The sequence below is a fragment of the Ictalurus punctatus genome, chromosome 19 (assembly GCF_001660625.3).
Source record: "Ictalurus punctatus breed USDA103 chromosome 19, Coco_2.0, whole genome shotgun sequence".
In the NCBI taxonomy this organism is placed as follows: domain Eukaryota; kingdom Metazoa; phylum Chordata; class Actinopteri; order Siluriformes; family Ictaluridae; genus Ictalurus; species Ictalurus punctatus.
This window is the reverse complement of record NC_030434.2, coordinates 22,409,636-22,429,259: the sequence shown is the minus strand read 5'-3', so window position 1 is coordinate 22,429,259 and position 19,624 is coordinate 22,409,636. Positions and strand designations below refer to the sequence as shown.

Below are 19,624 nucleotides of genomic sequence, written 5' to 3'. Positions count from 1 at the left end.
ATAATTCTTTGAATTCTTTCCTGCAGTTTCAACGTCAAGGCTAAAGACATGGACTTGGACATGTGCGGATACAGGATCAGCTATTGCCTGTCCGTGTGAAACAAGTTACCGAACAAAATGACAAGATATTTCATTACTCAGCTTGAATTTGCTTCATGCACCAAATAAAACAAGAGCATTTTTAGCCTCTTCCCAGCTATCAAGGGACGTCTCCATAACGCCTACCGATGTCTGATTCTGCTCCGCAGGATAACGTTACACAGTAACCATCAGAAAAAGGTTTTCGAAACACTATGAATGCATATAAATAGATATGTTTTGAAATTGTCTTACAATCTTATTTCCCAGCTTAACAAAGAACGGGATTCACACCTTTAATGCATATTCAACTAGGAGGTTAAACGCTATGTTCCAAAAATAACGTTTCTGCAACGCTTTAAAGACATTTACTCGGATAACGGTTTGCGTCACGATGTTATTCACAGCTAAACAAACAAACAAACAAAAAAAACATCACTGTTAACGTTGTAAAGCTATGCTTTTGTGCGGAAGAGAGGACATATAAACACCGGAAGACTTTTATTTTAAAATGATATATTTTACTGCCATCATTTCGAAAGAATATACCCACCAAACAGGAAGCCATTTCTCCAGACGTACGCGAGGCCAAAACAATCAACCAAACCCAACCCTAACTCTGCAAACGCAAATAGAAATACAGACATACTGATCTGTAACTAAAATGTTGCTGCGATGTTGTAGAAATGTTTATATTATATTTATAAAACATTTGCGCCAAAAGTTACTATAACGGTAACGTTCAGAAAACATTCTGCTAACGTACAGCAAACTGTTAGTTGAGTTGGTATATATATATATATATATATATATATATATATATATATATATATATATAAATGCTTTATCTGAACAGGATAACAGGATGTATATGACGTTCAAGGATAGTTAAGTGTTTTTCGTTAATCATTAACCAGGATTTCGCATGAACCAGGGTTTGTTTTTTCGTGATTATTGCGGCTAAAAACGCTTGATTTTGCTGCCACATTCTTCAAAATTTGCGATGCAACTTGCGGAGGTTATTGTGCTTTTCCCTCTCTTTTTTTTGGCCGGAAAACTAGTTGAATTGGCGGCATTGCAATCGCACGGAATTGTTTTGCGTGATCTTTCACAGGGAGGATTGTTGATAAATGAGACTGAACGGCTGAATGCGCGCCGTGACGATGTCACACGACGCGTCTTGGCCCAAATCTGCAATCCACAATACTTTTGAAAAATTGTAGAGTTTGCGTTGCGTAATTTCTGAATCCTGCGGGGACTGATTAACAAAAGCAGGCAGCGGAATGGAAAAAAAGGCTATTATGTTTACATTTATTCATTTAGCGGACGCTTTTATCCAAAGCGACTTACAAATGAGGAAATACAAGCAAAGCGATATATCAAGCGGAGAACAATACAATTAGTGCTACTGTAGACGATTTATAATTGAGTTCTAGAGAAGCAAAGCACGCAGAGAAGTGGTGTAAGAGCCGGAGTAGGTTTTTTATTTGTATTTATTTATTTATTTAATAATGTGGGGGTTGGCAGGTTAGGGGTTAGTTACGTGTTCACGGAAGAGGCGGGTCTTTAGCTGTTTTTTGAAGATAGTGACAGATTCTTTGGTCCGGATTGAAGTTGGAAGTTCATTCCACCACTGAGGGACAGTTAGTGTGAAGGCTCTGGAAAGGGACCTTGAGCCACGCTGAGTCGGCACTACTAAGCGTCGGTCGTTAACCGATCGCAGATTGCGCGAGGGAACGTAAGCCACAAGGCAAGGTCTTGAATTTGATACGAGCGGCTACAGGAAGCCAGTGCGGGGAGATGAAGCGGGGTGTGACACGGGTCCTTTCGGGCCGGTTGAAGACGAGGCGTGCTGCTGCATTCTGAATCGTCTGAAGATGTTAAAATAAGTACTATTAAAATAATACATGATCAGCGTATCATGTTTCAGAAACATTCTTACCACCAAAACAGGTTCAACGTTACTAGAACTGTAGCTGGAACTGTTAGTAATCATTCTGCTAACCTGACACTGTTAGTTACTTCACTTACGTATTGTAAACCTTTTTATAACAACAGGACGACGATCTTCGAATTATCGGAGGACGACAGGCAAGGCTGTAAAAAAAAAAAAAAGAAAAAAAAAAAAGATTTCCCGACTTATGAGGACGTGGTGCGAGGTGATCATTTAGAAATGCAAGCAATGGAACGGAAAAAAAGGGAATTATCTATAAATATTACACATTCAGCATGAGCTATAGTGGTTTTATATATATATATATATATATATATATATATATATATATATATATATATATATATATATATATATATATCGGTATATATTGATATATATCGAAATATATATATATATATATATATCTTTGAATGGTGCATAATTAAATCATTATGAGATGTAATAAAGGCTGAGTTTACAGCCAGGACTGTACAGGGGAAATAAATAGGACCATCAATGTTAAGAAAAGAATAGAGAGGAAATAAAGAGTGTACCGCTGTCCTGATTTCTACCTCACACTTTTATTTCCCCTCTCTCGCCTCTCGTTCTTTTTCTGCTGACACAAGGAACACAGGCAGCAAGTGCTTTTTTTTTTTTTTTTTTTTTGTTTAAATAGGTCAAATGTCCCCTCAATATGATCTATGGATCCATCCCGACTAGTGCTGTTGAAATGCGTTGCATTGTGCACTTGAGTCGCCTTGCTTTCAAAAGCACTCCAGGAAGATTCTCCTCTCAACGCCAGACCCGTTTACAGCACGACGCCGGGCCGCACAAAGTGGAACGCCACATCCGATCACAGCCAGCAACCCGCTACGGCTTCAAAAACCATCCAAAAGCTGTAACCGTCTTAATCGAGACCACTTAATTAACTGTTTATGGAATCGAAAGCTCTTGATAAACATGCAGACATATGCAGGGTACTAGAGACTCCCACTTCACAAACAATGGATCTCATTTATCAAACTGGATGTGAATTTGTTTGTTCATCGTCCATAAGAGCGAACGCGGTGAGGAATTTCTGCGATTACATATATGCTGGAATATGCCGTCGAGCTGAAATAGCTTCTATTTTTCTATTAAACGTACCAGTTTTGTGAAACTCGGCCATTTATTCGTTATTGACGACTTGAAAGAACGCGATCCGGAACAAATCCGTCAAATGGCAACAATTCCGACCAGCGTTTTTCATAAACCACGACGAAAACAGAATTCGCGTGTGTCTATCGGAGCCGAAGCGACGCAACGGCCGTCCACGGGAAGCGCTCTTTCACCATTTAGCTGTCGTTTTCTCTTTTTCCAGCGCTCAGTGATCTTTACGGAGTTGTGTGGGCGTCACTAAATGCAAATCAGCTGTGAATGAATCACCATAGAGTGCGCACATGAGCGCAAAGAAAAGCAGTTAAACGTTGGCCGAGTCTTTAAATGACAAATGTCAGAGAAAGTACAGGTATAAAATATTACAGCGAGCCTGGAAACCTCAAAGAAGTGCGTGAAAGCTGCTTTCAGATCTCTGCCTTGACGTTGGCTTTGCCCGTGTTTCTCTGTTCTTGCCAATCTCAAACCCAGTGGGAGCACGACTTCTCCTACTGTGGCCACTACAATAACATGGCTTACCATCTGAAAGTGGAAGCAGCTTCCAAAACTGTACGGTTTTAGAACAACTACTGGCTATTTTTCTTTCCGAAAGGGCTCGGGTTATAAATATCCAGGCACTTTTCGCGGTATAACACGAGCCAGGCGTGACAAACAAGAGACAAGTACTAGTTCCAAGCATAATTCCATTATAAATGAATAGATGCTATTTGAACGATGGAGAGAGTGTTCGTGTGTGGAGTGTAATTATCAGCAGAAGAGAACTGTCATGTGCAGTGACGGAGGTGTAAACGGAGTGTGTGACAGTCCGACGGAGAGAGAACTTCATTACAGCAATCTGACTGGGAAAACTAACCGAGGTAGGCGGCTAGCTGGTTTTTTTATATGTACATACGTGTGTGTGTGTGTGTGTGTGTTTGTGTATAACCATACACTTCTGTACAGCATGGCTTGCCCTAAAGATCAGCACTGCACTTTAATTGGTGGAAAGGCACATCATGATTAAAGAGATGGAAGGAGAGAGAGAGAGCAAGAAAGTTAGGGAAATGGAGAGAGAAAAAGAGAGACAGAGAGACTGATCGATGCACAAGGAGAGATCGCAAGAGAGACGGACAGAGTAGAAGAGTGAGAGGAAGACGGAGAGAGACAGAGGAAGAGAGACAGTAAGATGAAGCGATAGAGACAGAAAAAGAGAAATGAAGGGAGAGAGAGAAGGAGAGAGAGAAAAGGAGAAGTGAAAGGAGAGAGAGACAGAGATGAAGAGAAGTGAAGGGAGAGAGAGAGAGACAGAGAGAGACTGACACATACACAGAGAGAAAAAGACAGAAATTAAGAGATTGTAAGAGAAAAAGACAAGACAGAGAGAGAGAGAGAGACAGAAAGAGACGTGAAGGGAGGAAGAAAAAGACAGACAGAAGCAGACAGGGAGAGATTGTTTTAGAGATAGCGACAGAAAGAGAGAGAGAGAAAGCAAGAAAGATAAGGAAATGGAGAGAGAGAAAGAGAAAAAAAGAAGAGAGAGAGAGAGATTGACTGATGCACAAAGAGAGATGTAAAGAGAGACTGCAAGAGAGACAGACAGCGCAAGAGAGTGAGAGAAAGACACAGAGAGAGAGACAGAGAAAGAGAGACAGTGAGATGAACCGGTGGGGAGAAAAAGACAGAAAAGGAGAAACGAGGGGGGAGAGAGTAGGAGAGAGAGGGAGAAAGAGAAGTGATAGGAGAGAGCGAGAGGGAGACGGAGCTAAAGAGAAGTGAAGGAAGGCAGAGATTGCATGAGAAAAAGACGGAGAGAGACAGAGAAAGAAAGACAGTAAGATGAAGTGATGGGGGAGAAAGAGACAGAAAAAGAGAAATGAAGGGAGAGAGAAGGAGAGAGAGAGAAAGAGAAGCGAAAGGAGAGAGAGACAGAGATGAAGAGAAGTGAAGGAAGAGATTGCAAGAGAAAAAGACAGAGAGAGAGACAGTAACATGACGCGATGGGAGAGAGAGAGAGAGAGAGAGAGAGAGAGAGAAATAGGAGTGAAGGGAGGAAGAAAAGGACAGACAGAGGCAGACAGAGAGAGATTGTTTTGGAGATAGAGACAGAAAGTGAGAGAGAGAGAGAGAGAGAGAAAGAGAGAGAGACTACAAACACACACACACACACACACACACACATATATATATATATAAAATGCTCATCATCATCGTCGCTGTTCTATTAATGCACAGTGTGATGTGTTTATTCATAAAGAGAAATGTCTTAATTGCTAGAAATAAGATCATAAATAATTCCAGCTTCCATAAGGAACGTTTGCTTTTGATGCAGAATCCAATGAGCGACAGTTATTGCTCTGAACTTTCTGCGGGTGCAGTCGATAAACGATCACGGTAGCGCAGAGGAACTGAAGCGAGTGTACGGGACGAACTCGGAGAAATGTCTGTAATAAATATTCCTCAGCACGCTACAGTGCTCACACCTGTAATTACACCTTCTTCTCCGTATTCCCCGACTCGTCCTTTCCTGGTCCTTTCTCTGTCTTTATTCGCGTCGCTAAGCGTTTCCGTATTTTCATCCGTTACGTAATATCCATAATGCTAATCATACATGAGGACACATTCGCTGCCATGGTAACAGAATACACAGTCGTACAGTACAGTAAGTTACCTCCAAAACCAAGTAAAAAATAAATAAATAATATACGATTCCTACAAAACCGATCACGGGGCTTTTCCAATAAGACCATGTGTTTTATTGCTCGTATTCCACACCCATTTACACGCCGTACTTTTTATCCATTTACAGTTACGTTTAATGTTATGGAACACCCACAAAGCAAGTGAGTTCCTGTCCTCACTTACATTAAAGCAGCTATAAACATCTGCTCCCTCACCAGCCTTTTTTTTTTTCCAGTCTCTTTTTCTCCATAATTAAATAAATGTTTATTATTAGACTTACATTATGATAAGCACCCACCAGGTGAATTAGCTGTTACCATAGAAACTACAACAGAGAGAATTTAACCGCCATCGTTCACTGTATACACCTCTGTCTATCCCGAGGCGTATTTCCACGTTTATTCAGACGGTCCTGCTCGCTCTCGCTCTCGCTCCCTCTCGTTCTCGCTCTGACTCTGCGGTTATCCAATCAGACTCGCGTATACTGGAATCCAGAAACAGCTAGCAAACCTTCGATCGTTTGCTCCTTTCGCTTTCATCCCTCGAACTCGGTTTCCTCGTCGACGTGCTAAGCGTAAACGATAGCTTCAAATCGAAAACAAGTCAAGCTCCAGCAATATTCGAGTGCCAGTCTTCCCTTTCGTTCCTTCATGCATTATTTAAGCCGGCGGCTCATCCGAGACTAACGGGAGCTGCGCGTCGTAAAATCATATCCGTGTGATAGCAGTGAAACCCGCAGATCTCAGGATCACTCGCCGTTTTCCCAGTCGTGTCACTTCCTGCTTTTTATATTGTCACACAAACACCTTCCCGCTGCAGAATCCACTAATAATAAAAACGAACGCTTTTGTTTAGCGCCACTGTGCAGCTGAGAAATTATCGTCTTTTCAGAGACGAGTGTGTGTGTGTGTTATATAAGTATGTGTATATAAGAAAAGAGCTCAGTATGGATCAGTTAGACGCGCTAAATCCGATCGTTAAAGATCGTAAAAACCCCTCCCTGTGTTTATAGTGAAACATCCCTGATGCGTTTAGTGATTCTGATGCTAATTTCATGGGTGGTGCGATATTTCCATTATTCCGGTGCGAGGTTAGCAGTTTTCCGCCATACCGAGGTCACAGGAGGACAGGGCTATTGCTAGCGCAGTTCCGATGGTGTTTAATGCGACAAAAAGTCTCGGAGATCTCAAGACACGAGCAATACGAAGCAGGTTGCTAATTACGTTAGCGCCTAAAACAAAAGAGCAACAGCTCGTCTTTGCGGGAAAATCTGAACTCCCAGAATGCAACGTTGCTACATAATGTTGTTTATAGCTGGTTCGTAACTGGTTAGCGAGCTGTGAGATGATGGAATCAGCATGAAAGTCGACTATTTGGAAGCGGATCTGTTTGAGCCTAGAGGACATACGTACGAGGAGATGAGAGAGTGAAGGACCAAAGCAGCGCTGTATCACTCTCTTTATGTAGAGATGAAGCGAGAGCTAATTCTGGACGGACATCACTCATTGGGTAAAGCTAGTGATCGTGCTAATTAGAGTAATGGTGCATTAGTGAATCAAAACGTGCATTTCTACACAATCAACTCATCACAGACTGAATTAGAAGCCCGATGATGGTGATATTAGCTCACATTATCTCTGATGGCAGAGTTACAAGATGGCATCCGGTGTTAAATCGTGCGTTTTGCTTGGTGCTTGTGCCTCCAGCTTCTGATATTCCTCTAAAAATGAGATCATTATGTGATCCATTGCTCTAGCACGGCCCTCGGATCTAATTTGTTTTTGGTCGCCTTCTTCCCACCCCAATCAAACACGTCTGCCAGGCCTTGAGCGGGAAAGCTGGTAGCCATAGTTACAGCAGGCGGAGAAGCAAGCCATTTGTCTCCCGCCCCTCGGTGACGCCTGCTTTCTAATTTATGCTGCAGTGGCCATACTGCAGCGCGTGCTGAAACGGCACCATTTCTCCACACACCTCCGTCTCGGTCTCGCGTCCCACACGTTTCCGAGACAGCACTCTAGCACCCTGTCTCCGATTTATCTGGTGTGTATGTGCTACAGTATGTGTGCGTTTAGATCCATGTGTATGTGAATCTCTCTGCCTGTCTCTCTCTCTCTCTCAGCCCTACATCCCACACTTTTCCCAGACAGCACTCTAGCACCATGTCTCTGATTCGTCTGGCTGCATATGTGCTATGAACGCGTTTATGTGCGCATGTGTGTGTGTGTCATCGGTATACCCAAGCACATAAGGTTTGATGGTTTACCTGACAGAACAATCTTTACAATAGCAGTATTATTGCAGAACTCATCACCTGTTTGGATTCAATTAAACCAGCCACTGATAGTTCCACTGTTTTTTTTTTTTTCCTTCCATCCCAATGGGGAGAGAGACTTACCGTCCGGCGGCATGCGTTAAACCTGGCCCGGGCTGTTTACGTGGTAATGAGCGATCCATAACATCAGTAGAAAGTGGAAAGATTAATTCTAGCCGTGCCCGGCGTTCAATGAAATGCCATTACAATAATAGATTGACTCAGAGGAGGGCAATTTTGCATTTTGGCTTGTATGGCTTCTATCAAATGGGCTAATGGAAAAATTGCCTCCTCAAATAAGCACCTTCGATTTTTTCCCCTCTTTATTTATTTATTTATTTATTTTCTTAAAAGGACTGGCACTGACTTTAACTGACTTTATTTGCTAGAGTGAGACACGGAGAAAGATCTAATCAAAAGATTTATTAAATTCCATAGAGGTTATATCTGAATCATAGCAAAATCACTTAAGTCTACAGAAATATCACGCAGACTGTGAAAGATATGAAATACTGTAATAATTGTGAAAATTACCAGCTGTCGAACAAATGAACACGTATCGGGTTCCCTGTAATCAAATCCTGGATGTGAACAGTTCCGTGCTGAAAGGGGCGCTAAGGAGAAAAAGTTGGCATAATCGAGCTGAATGCCAGTTAGTCATTTTAATATTTTGGGCTGAAGCATTTATCCAGCAAAATATCTATGGATTGTATCCATCAGCCAAGCAGTGTAAGAATAATCCAACGTAGGTGCCTCAGCAGTTACATTCAGTATAAGCAATGGTGATTAATTCTGACATGCAACACTAATTATCTGTGTGTATATATATTCCCAGAGATAAGGCTGGTAAATGCTACTATATTGGCTTACCGCACTGCTGCAGGGAATATCCTTCACTTTGAGCCAGGCCAGATCCAGCGTGCCCTCTCCTTTGTAACAGGACTGCAGCCTGTCTTTAATTCTCTCATTGATCTCCTTCAGGGCAAACACGCACAAGGCCGACTCTTGAGACGTTTCTTTTGGCCTCCTCTTCTGGCCTTTGGAGAACACAGCATAAAGGATGTCATCATCCGGTCCCACACCCAGCGAGCGAGCCAGGATGGCACCTGCCTTAGACAAGTAGGCTGCCTGCAGAAGACGATACTCCACACCACCCTTGACACAACCAAGCGGAACTTCTACATACGAGTTGAACGCCGTGTCGTCCTTGCAGAGTCGCACCAGTTTGGAAGTGAACACCTGTTCCCGGTTGGCCGAGGACGAACCCGCAGCTGGACCGCCGCCCATCTCTGGCTGCAGTGTTAGGAAGTAGACGAAGTTGCCACTGGCGAAGCCATACACGTAATATATGTCGAAATCGGGCACCACGGTAAAGGTGTCTGACGGGATCTTGATCATGGAGGCCACAAACTCATCATGGAAGACGTAGGCGAACATGCCATCCTCCTCTGAATTGCGAGCCAGTTTGCGACTCGAGATGGTCGGGAAGTACTCGGGCCTCCCGTCCACTGCCGTGGCCACAAACAGCTTGTCAGGTGAGGAGTCACCATAAGACACGATGACGCCAAAAACGGAGTCACTCTCGTTGACACCCGAGAGGTAATGCTCTTTCTTGTGAAAGGGCTCTCCAAGCTTGAAGAGGTCGTCCAGGCGAAGCAGCTTGCAGATACCTTGGTAGAGGCTCCCGCAGGCTAGCAGCCGGTTTGCTCTGTAGTCAATTAGTAGCATTTTATTGACATTGTTGGTGAGCGTCAGTGGCTCACTGCAGGGCTGCACGATTCGCGGTGGGTAGCAGTTGCGGTTGTCGTCCTCTGGGCCGGTTTGGTGCGACACCAGCACGTCTAGCTCTTGTGAGAGCTTATAAATGCGGTTTACCACACCGAGGTACACGTTCCCGTTTCTGTAGTCCACTGCCAAGTGGTTAAAAGTCCATTCTGGGTTCTCAGCATGGAAAGTTCTGTAGTGCTCATTCACTTTGGATGCAATGGAAGGCTGTTGTGGCCTTGAGGTGGCGAGGGGAAGCAAAAAAACAAAGCAGCAAGAAACCAATAAACAGTTCAATTTTCTATGCTGGGAAGCCATTGTCCTGACAGTATGGTGCAGAAGCAGGTCTCAAGTCAAGTGTTTGCAGAAGATTGATGTTCAGGCTTGTCTTGAGTTTGAGGACATTATGGACCTATAGAAAGAGATGAAAACAAAACCGGTTTAATCACCAGACAGGTTAAACACAAACAAACAAGAATCAAAGAACAAGACTAGGAGAAAACTATCATGGTTTTGAAGCTGGAAAGATATGGCAGTATCAAGGCCTTGACATAAACAGGGTAAGCATAGTTCAAGGTTACACCTAATACATCAAGCTGAATACGTGAAAACGTAAGACAGAAACAGTCTAGGCTAAACAACATCAGGATATTATAACTGTTTGCTTGTCCTGCCTAATTAAATAGTCCTTGACTGATCATGAGATGCAGGTGTCCGTAATGAGATGAGGCACAGTGTTAGTCTTGCAAGTCTGGTACATTTCATCACTAAGTTTGGCCAAGAAACTGCAAATTCACTTCCTTCTCACATAACCAACCAGAAATAACTGCTTCAAACAAAACTATTCCATACATAATGCTTAAATACAAGATTCTTTGAACTTTTATCAGTCCGGTGATCATTTCTTTCTTTTGAAAAGCTCGTGTCAGTGTTTGAAATCGGAGCATGGATTTCTGGAGGGCCAATCAGATTATAACCGTCATGATCCTGAAGCTTGTGGCCAAAAAAAAGTGTATCAAACTGCAACAGAGCATTCGAGGCTGACTACTTTGAAGCTGTTGGGGACCCAATATTCTTTACAAGGAGACAAGTGGAGGAAAGTGTGAAGAGAGTGAGGACAAAGGAAAGCTGACCTAAGAATTCAAATTGTCCAAAGCCACATGACTATTTCCAAATTGCAGGAATAATTAAGTAGGGGTAGTAACAAGGGCACTCAGGGAGCGAACACTGCTGGCATGAATAGATGCCAGTGTCAACGGGGATAATGCAATTGCCCCAGGAATCATCAGTGCAGACGGGCACTGGTTCTCCACATGTGCCCCACCTCACAGCCAGGCCTCAAGACCTCTAATTGATTTTCCCCTCTGCAAATGATTTGCACGCCTTGGCGGTTTTCTGTCTTTCCTCCCAATGCCACAGCTCACCCACTGACATTGCTAAGAGAAGAGGTGGAGAGAGATATGCACTGTTTATGAGCAGAGGTAAACCGCTGGGCCAATTAGGGGGAAAACAAGAATGAAGGGGGGTGAAAGTGAGAGAAAAAACATTCCCTCTTCTCATTTGAGCAATTTATTTATGCACTTCTGACTGTTCCTGTGCCAGAATATAGACGTTCTCATATGCACTTACATACAGTAGATCTAAAATCAAGACTTTCTAAGAGCAAGATGTCTGACTTTGCTTCCAGGGATGGAAAGAACTTGAGTGAGTGTATTTTGTTACTGTACTTAACTACTATTTTGAAAGATATCGGTATTTTACTCAAGCATTACTGAAACTGAATAAAAGCATAAGATTTTTCTTTGATTTCTATTTTTCCCCCCTTGCAACATGTTACCAATTCATACAGGATGAGGTGTCACATTTGTATCCCATGTAAAAATGAAATATGAGCCTTTAAAATTCACCAACAATGCTAAAGTAGTATGCTGAATTAACTTTGTTTTGTCATTTAACCAGTTACATTAGCTAGCTAGTTACGGTATGTTTTGTACATTAGTTTCTTAAATAAGCTATCTAGTTAAGTTTTGTCAATTCGCTTGTTAAGTAAGCTAGTTGTTTAAGTATTGTAAATTAGCTTGATAAATAAGCTAGCTAGTTAAGTAAATTAGCTTGTTAAATTAGCTCGTCGGTTAGGTTTGTCTTTTTGTTGCTAACGCGCCTTAGCATTCACTCGAACAGGGTTATTGAACGTGATCTAAGAGCAAGCTAGGTTAGTATGAGTTAGCATAATATTCTCCTTATGACTGAGTGCTTAGCGAGGATTGGGCACGATGAACTCCTGGTCAGTTTGTTTGTATTTTTCCAGTCACTTTTTACTTTTGAATACTTCAGCATGCTTCACAGTACTCATACTTTTACTTTAAGTACAGTTTCTCTGTACTTTTCCCCACAATCATGAATGTTAATATATGCCATTACTCCACGGACCCTCCACCATTATCACATTAAAACGTACACGCAATTCACTGAGAAAAACCTGAAATCTCAAACATCTGAAATACCCGAATGGCCCATGAGGAAGAAGAAAAAAAAATAGACAGGAAAGACACATGTACAAATAGTAGCTGTTAAGCAAGCCAGCAGTCAAACGTTAGACTGGCACTTAAGTGCTGGGTGCACAGCAGAAAAGAAAATCACAGCTCAGCCACTGTAGTATGCATTTAGACGTTAGGCGACTGGAGGGCAGGCACTACACTTATGATTAGCCATTGAAACAGAAAGCAGTCGCTCACTGAGCAAGAACAAGAGGCTGGTGTGAATAACAAAAGGGTCAGCGCTGGAGGTATTCAGATGCCGAATCAATCTTACAAGGGACGTGTTGTTGTGTATAGGAGCTAGGGGCAGGTGATATACTAGCATGCGTAATTTGAGTGGTGGGCAGGTACTTTACAATGCCAATCACAAGTATTAGTAACGGCACAACGGATACAGTTTTAAAGGACAAGGAAATATACTGATGAAGTGAAGGGAGGAATGTGAGAATGGATGCACACACACACACACACACACACACACACACACACACACGCACGCACGCACTTAGAACAATAATGACCATGAGATTCTCTTGTGCCTTGAGAGAGTGCAGCTCTGACCCAAACAACCCAGTTTGTTCATTATCTCCCCATCAGGCAGCTGTGTTTAGCTCCTATTTGTCTTTGCCCGCTGGTTAATTAAATCAAGAATCTCATGCCACCCTGCTCCATCAAACTGCATACTCAAACTGAGTTATACACAAACGCACATATGCACATGCACAGACGCACACACACGCACACACCCACACGCCAGGGCTTTTATGGCTGGAAATTTTCATAGTATGATATCCTAGTCTAAAAATATCATGGTATTGATCAACCATTTAAACACACACAAGCCGGAGGTGAAAATGAAAGGAAATATTTATTCGGATAGGATAAGCGGTTCAGAAAATGGATGGCTGTCATGATACACTTTTCTGAGACATCATATATATTATATATATGTTCTATACATATTATATATCCATGTTCTATACCACTTATCCTACAGGGTCACGAGGAACCTGGAGTCTATCCCGGGGAGTATCAGGCACAAGGCAGGGTACACCCTGGACAGGGTGACAATCCATTGCAGGGCACAATCACTCACACTCACACTCACACACTACAGACACGTTGGACACGCCAATCAGCCTACCATGCATGTGTTTGGACTGGAGGAGGAAACCCCCGCAGCACAGGGAGAGCATGCAAACTCCGCAAACACATGGCCGCGGCAGGATTCGAACCCCCAACCGTGGAGGTGTGAGGCAAACGTGCTAACCGCTAAACCACCGTGCACCCGAGTTCAGTATATTGGCACCCTCGGAAAATATGAGCAAAGAAGGCTGTGAAAAATTGTCTTTATTATTTAAGCTTTTGATCTTTTGTTTAAAAAAAAATTCACAAACTACTCTGGATATCAAGCAAGTGAAAACACAACACAGGTTTATCAAAAAAATCTTTGTTAATGACAGGTGTGCAACAATTATTGGCACCCCTATGAATTCATATGAGAAAAATATATATTATAAGTATATATAAGTATATTCCCATTGATATTTAAACATTTTTTAGTGCACCTATGTGACCAGGAACAGGAAATTGTTCAACCATGACTTCCTGTTTCAAAGGGGCATAAATATGAGGTAACACATAGGCTAAATTCCCTTAGTCATTCATAACAATGGGTAAGAGCAAGGAATGTAGCTGTGATGTGCGGCAAAAGGTTGTTGAGCTTCACAAAATGGGGCGTGTCTATAAGGAAATAGAACAAGCATTGAAAATGCCCATTTCCACCATCAGGGCAAAAATTAAGACGTTCCAGTCAACTGGAAATGTAATGAATCGACCTGGAATTGGAGTTCGAGTGGCCAAAAAATCTCAGAGGATCACAGCTGGAGAATTGCAGATGTTAGTTGTGTCTTGGGGTCAGAAAGTCTCCAAAACTACAATCTGAAGTCACCTACATCACCACAAGTTGTTTGGAAGGGTTTCAAGAAAAAAGCCTCTACTCTCATCCAAAAACAAACTCGAGCGTCTTCAGTTTGCAGACACTACTGGACCTTCAAATGGGATCGGGTTCTATGGTCAGATGAAACCAAAATAGAGCTTTTTGGTAATAAACACAGAGGTGGTTTTGGAGCACACAGAGAGGTAGCCATATGGGAAAGTACCTCATGCCCACGATTAAATATGGAGGTGGATCTTTAATGTTTTGGGCTGTTTTTCTGCCAGAGGACCTGGACATTTTGTTAGGACACACGGCATCATGGACTCTATCGAATGTCAACAGATATTAAATGAAAACCTGACTGCCTCTGCCAGAAAGCTTCAAATGGGCCGTGGTTGGATCTTCAGCAGGACAATGATCCAAAACGTACATCAAGATCAACACAAAAATGGTTTACTGACCACAAAATCAAGGTCCTGCCATGACCCTCCCAGTCCCCTGACTTGAAAATGAAGAGGAGAGTCCACCAGCGTGGACCTCGAAATGTGAAGGATCTGGAGAGATTGTGTATGGAGGAACGCTCTCAGATCCCTTGCCATGTATTCTCCAACCTCATCAGGCGTTATAGGAGAAGACTCAGAGCTGTTATCTTGGCAAAGTGAGGTAGCACAAAGTATTGACTAAAAGAGTGCCAATAATTGTTGCACACCCATATTTAACAATGATATTTTATTGGATAAACCTGTGTTGTGTTTGCAATTGTTTGATATCTGTAGTGTGATTTCGTGCGAGTCCAGCGGGAGAAGGTTACGAAATGTTCGCAAAAAGAGACAAGAAGTTCTGGAATAAGAAACTCAACTGGGGTAAAAAAGTAATGATTAAAATAATAGTTTCTTTTGCAATTGTAATTTATCAAATTTTTCATTTGTAATTGCTATCTATCCATCTATCTATCTATCTATCTATCTATCTATCTATCTATCTATCTATCTATCCATCCATCCATCCATCCATCCATCTATTCAAACACTGAGTCTGATTGGTCAGTATGGGTTGCAGCAAAACCTTCCAGGAAAAGGGCTTACATTTGGTTAATCCGCAAGGTCATTCAGATAGCATGAGTGTGTGTGTTCCTATGTGTGTTCGTGAGTGTGTGTGTGTGTGGTTAGAACTTCTGATTGGCTTGTCTTGGGGTAATGGAGAGCCTTGCCAAGATGTCTAGCGTCCAGAAAGCACCCGAAAAACAAGAAAAGAATGAGAAGAGACGTGTGTATGTGCAGTCATGTTGAAGCCACGTAAGCTTCTGGAAAGCTCAACTACCACCCACCCACCCACACACACACATACACACACATTCTCGCGCACACACACACAGACCATGGACCACATGCTGTGTGCACACATCGAAGAGTGATAATGAATTCATGTTTGGAGTCACACACACAATGCTCTCACTGTGCATCTTCTGAAAATGTCAGGAAACACACTGTACAGTTCGAGATTAGCCCATGTGTTGTTGTTTTTTTATACAACTCCATTGTCCTTCCAGACCAGAAATAAATAAAATAAAATAAACCCAAACAGCAAACATGGCTTTTGATAAAACTGTGAACGCCTCAATGAGTTATTGCAGCAGGGTATAAATGAGGACGTGTGGCAGATTGCAGAAGCGAGGGAAGCTGTGAAATAAATATGACAGAGCAAAATTATTATTTATTTATTTATTTATTTTTTAAAACGCAGGTTGCAGGTTGAATCTGAGGAATATCGAAAAAATGAGGAAATTTAAAAAAAATAATAATAATGTTATAGGTGGTGTATCTGTTTCCAAAGAAAAAGTCCAATCTATATATAAATATATATATATATATATATACTGCCATTCAGAAGACGCATAGCTTTTCCAAAAAAAAGGGAAGAATCATATTTTTCACTTTGCTATAACTTACATAAAACACCAACCGAGTTTATTTTACCCCTTTCATACCCGTCCAGACTTAAAGCAGTTTTTTTAAGGAAACACAAGTCACCTCCAAATCACTTGAGACTAGAAATGCACCGATGTATCAGCCAGTAATCGGTATCGATAAAGGCGATTTAAAAACATCCGATAATCGGGGCTGATATATTATATCCTGATATTTTTCTATCCTGACACTAGCTACGTTTACATGGACAACAATAATCCACTCTTAATCCGATTAAGACCATACTCTAATTAAGAAACTACCATGTAAACAGCAATTTTGTATTACCTTAATCTAATTAAGGTCATAATCGAAGTAAGCTCTAATCTAATTAAGACAGGTGGAGTACTCCTGTTTTAGTCGCATTATGGACGTGTATTACAGACATGTACACACCTTAATCACATTATGAGCGTCATGTGGGAGTTTTCACTGCATTTTGCGACAGGACACGATCACGCACGGCAGCGCAACTGTTTTACGGCGAACGAGAGAGTTCGGCTGCGTCTCAAATCGCATACTTTCCTACGATACGCCTGTAGTGGGGAAAAATACATGTGTCTCGGCTACTATATAGACGTTAACTACGCGATTTGGGACACACCCACTGGCTTCAAGCAGTTGTCTGTTTTCATGTACAGCATGACAAATAATTAAAGCGATCGTAAAAAAATAAATAAAAACACCCAAAACTGTATACGGTTCCATAACAAAGACGAACTTTATGTCGATACGTGAAATTCTGGAGGGACGTCGGACGGCGTGGCGCGGTGACGTAATGACGCGTGCTGTTAATCTAATTATGATCTATAACATGTAAAACGGGAACATGACTGGACTATTCTAAAAGCGACTCGTGTAAACACCTTAATCACATTATTATCTTACTCAGAGTAAGGTCAATAATTAGATTAATGCTGTCCGTGTAAACGTAGTCACAGATTTCATGCTGTGTGTAAAGAAGATGTCTCTTGTGTGGAATGACGACAAAACTGCAGGGTGTAATCTCTAATCTCTGCACTGATAAAATTTGACACCGGACGCTGCAGCAGTGAAGCGCGAGTTTCGGCGTCGAGTCGAAATTACTTTTTTTGCCGAGCTGCTCGCGCTGAATTAAAGGGCCAGTACACTGTTGAAAGATTGAAATGAAGATGAGTTGACAAAAAAGTATATATTGCACAGAAAAATATATTTGTAGAGTAGTGTATTTCATATCCAGTTAATGTTAATATATAAAAAAGTGTATATTATATATTACCAGTTAGATGTTCGGTGATGAAGTAGAAATGCTTTTGTTTGTGGAGAGTGAATGTGAGACCAACAGGAGGTTTTTTACAATTCCGTCAATGTTCATATGAATGAATAACATTCAATAAGTTAATAATCTTACTTTAATCTTCAGAATTGAGTTCATGTTAATTAGACTAATGTGTTTTCTGTTGATGAGACCAGTTACTGTGAAACAACTTGCTGAAATGGAGAGAATAAAGTTTTTATGTGCATTTCTTTCAGAATTGTGGAATTTATTATTACTCATTTAAAAGAAGGTATAAAAGGCAGAGGTATCGGTATCGGTTATCGGTATCGACCGATATCACTCTGAATAATCGGTTAGCGGTATCGGCTGAGAAATTTAGTATCGGTGCGTCTCTACTTGAGACCATTATTAACCTAACATACAGTAAATCATGTTGCTGGTTGCTTACGAGCTTTGCAAATAAAATCCCAAATTAAATAAGACGCCAGACTCCAACACCTTTTGAAGATTTTTTTTAAATCTCTAAAATCACCTGCATCATGCAACAGTCCTAAACTGCATACAATATTGTACTGTCAAGAATATTCCTATATTTTGGTCATCAATATGAAATCCTTTAGTCCTGAATGTTAACGATGATTTAAAAACACATGGACTATTGTTAAACAAGGACTGTTGTTATTAATAACTGAAATCATTCTCTTTGGGTTGAATGGGTTAAAAAGTATTTACACTGATACACTTTAATACTCCTTAATCTGCTGCACACACTTCTTTCTCGCTCAGAAATTCATTTGGCAGATGCTTTGATCCGAGGCCATTTAAGTTTCAGCTGAGCAGTTAGGTGAGGGTTAAAGGTCTTGCTCCAGGGCCCAACAGTGGTTTTCTCTCCGAACTGGGATTTAAACCCATCGCTCAGAACCTAAACCGCTGAGCCACCACATTATTCGGGGGTTCTTGGCTTTCTTGCGGGACTTCTCTTACAGGTTCGTGAGGTTTGTGAACTTTTCGATCCAAACCCCCCCACCGGAGCAGCTCAGGTGACCGGACCGGCTGTTCGATTACAAACAGCACTGCCGCGTACATTGGTGTGTTTTGGGTGATTAAATAAAACTAGAAAGAAAGAAAAAATGTCAAATACTTGACATATTTAAGATTAATTGGTATGATGATACCAATTCTTAAGAATTTATTTGACTACATTATAAATGTAACAACTTTCAGTCTTCTGTTGGGCTAATTTAAACAAAGTTCTTTGCTAAAATTGTCATGATTATAGATAATACTCAATGGTAAAGTAATTATTGAGCACACAATGAAATTATATATATATATATTCATTTCCTGGTCTTACTGTAAACAGGCTATGCATGTTACATGTGCAACATGCTTCCTTTCTATTCTTTTTTTTTCTTTTTTAATGTATGTACGTCTATAGATTTGCTCCTTGAGATTTTTCATTTCAAGGCTTTGTTGACGTGTCCCAAAGGTCTCCATACTGTACACAGTGGACTCTGTCTGTCAGCCCCACGTCGGTTGTGCCTTCGTCGGCGGATGTTCGTGGACGTCCGTTTCTTCTCGGTCGGTCCACAAAACTTCCAGTCTTTTTCGATTTGTTAATAGGTTTGGCGACAGAATCCTGTGTGATGTGCTCTCCGTGTTTCCTGTTAAAGTTCATCGCAACCTTGCGACAGCTTCCCCATCCAGCCGTGAGATTCATTTCAATACTCTTGTCAAAGGCGTTCTTTAAAGGCAATCTTTGGAAGACGTTTTGCTAAAAAGCGTTAACTTCCCCTACGTACGGAGACTTCTGGGACACCCTGTAGTTTCAGTTACCAAGATGTAAAAGTCCAAATTAGCTTAGTCATGCTCATTTCGAAGTCGGCAAAGTAGTCCTTGGCCCCTGATTCGATCCTGACTTTCACATGTTCTCCCTGTGTGTGTTTCCTCTGGGTTCTCCGGTTTCCTCCCACCTCACAAAATAGGCATACTGGCTCCGCAAAATTGCTCCTAGGTGGGTG

The 19,624-nt window shown here is 41.6% G+C and overlaps 1 protein-coding gene across 2 annotated transcripts in view; it reads right to left on the bottom strand.

Annotated features, from left to right (window-relative positions):
- plxna4 (plexin A4) overlaps window positions 1-19,624 on the bottom strand; it is a 346,384-nt gene that overhangs the window by 299,475 nt on the left and 27,285 nt on the right. For both annotated transcript variants that reach the window (XM_017494514.3, XM_047162222.2), the window contains exon 2: window positions 9,009-10,314. In XM_017494514.3, coding sequence (XP_017350003.1) covers window positions 9,009-10,220 — 1,212 coding nt within the window. In that variant the 5' untranslated portion in view covers window positions 10,221-10,314. The remainder of the gene's footprint in view (window positions 1-9,008; window positions 10,315-19,624) is intronic.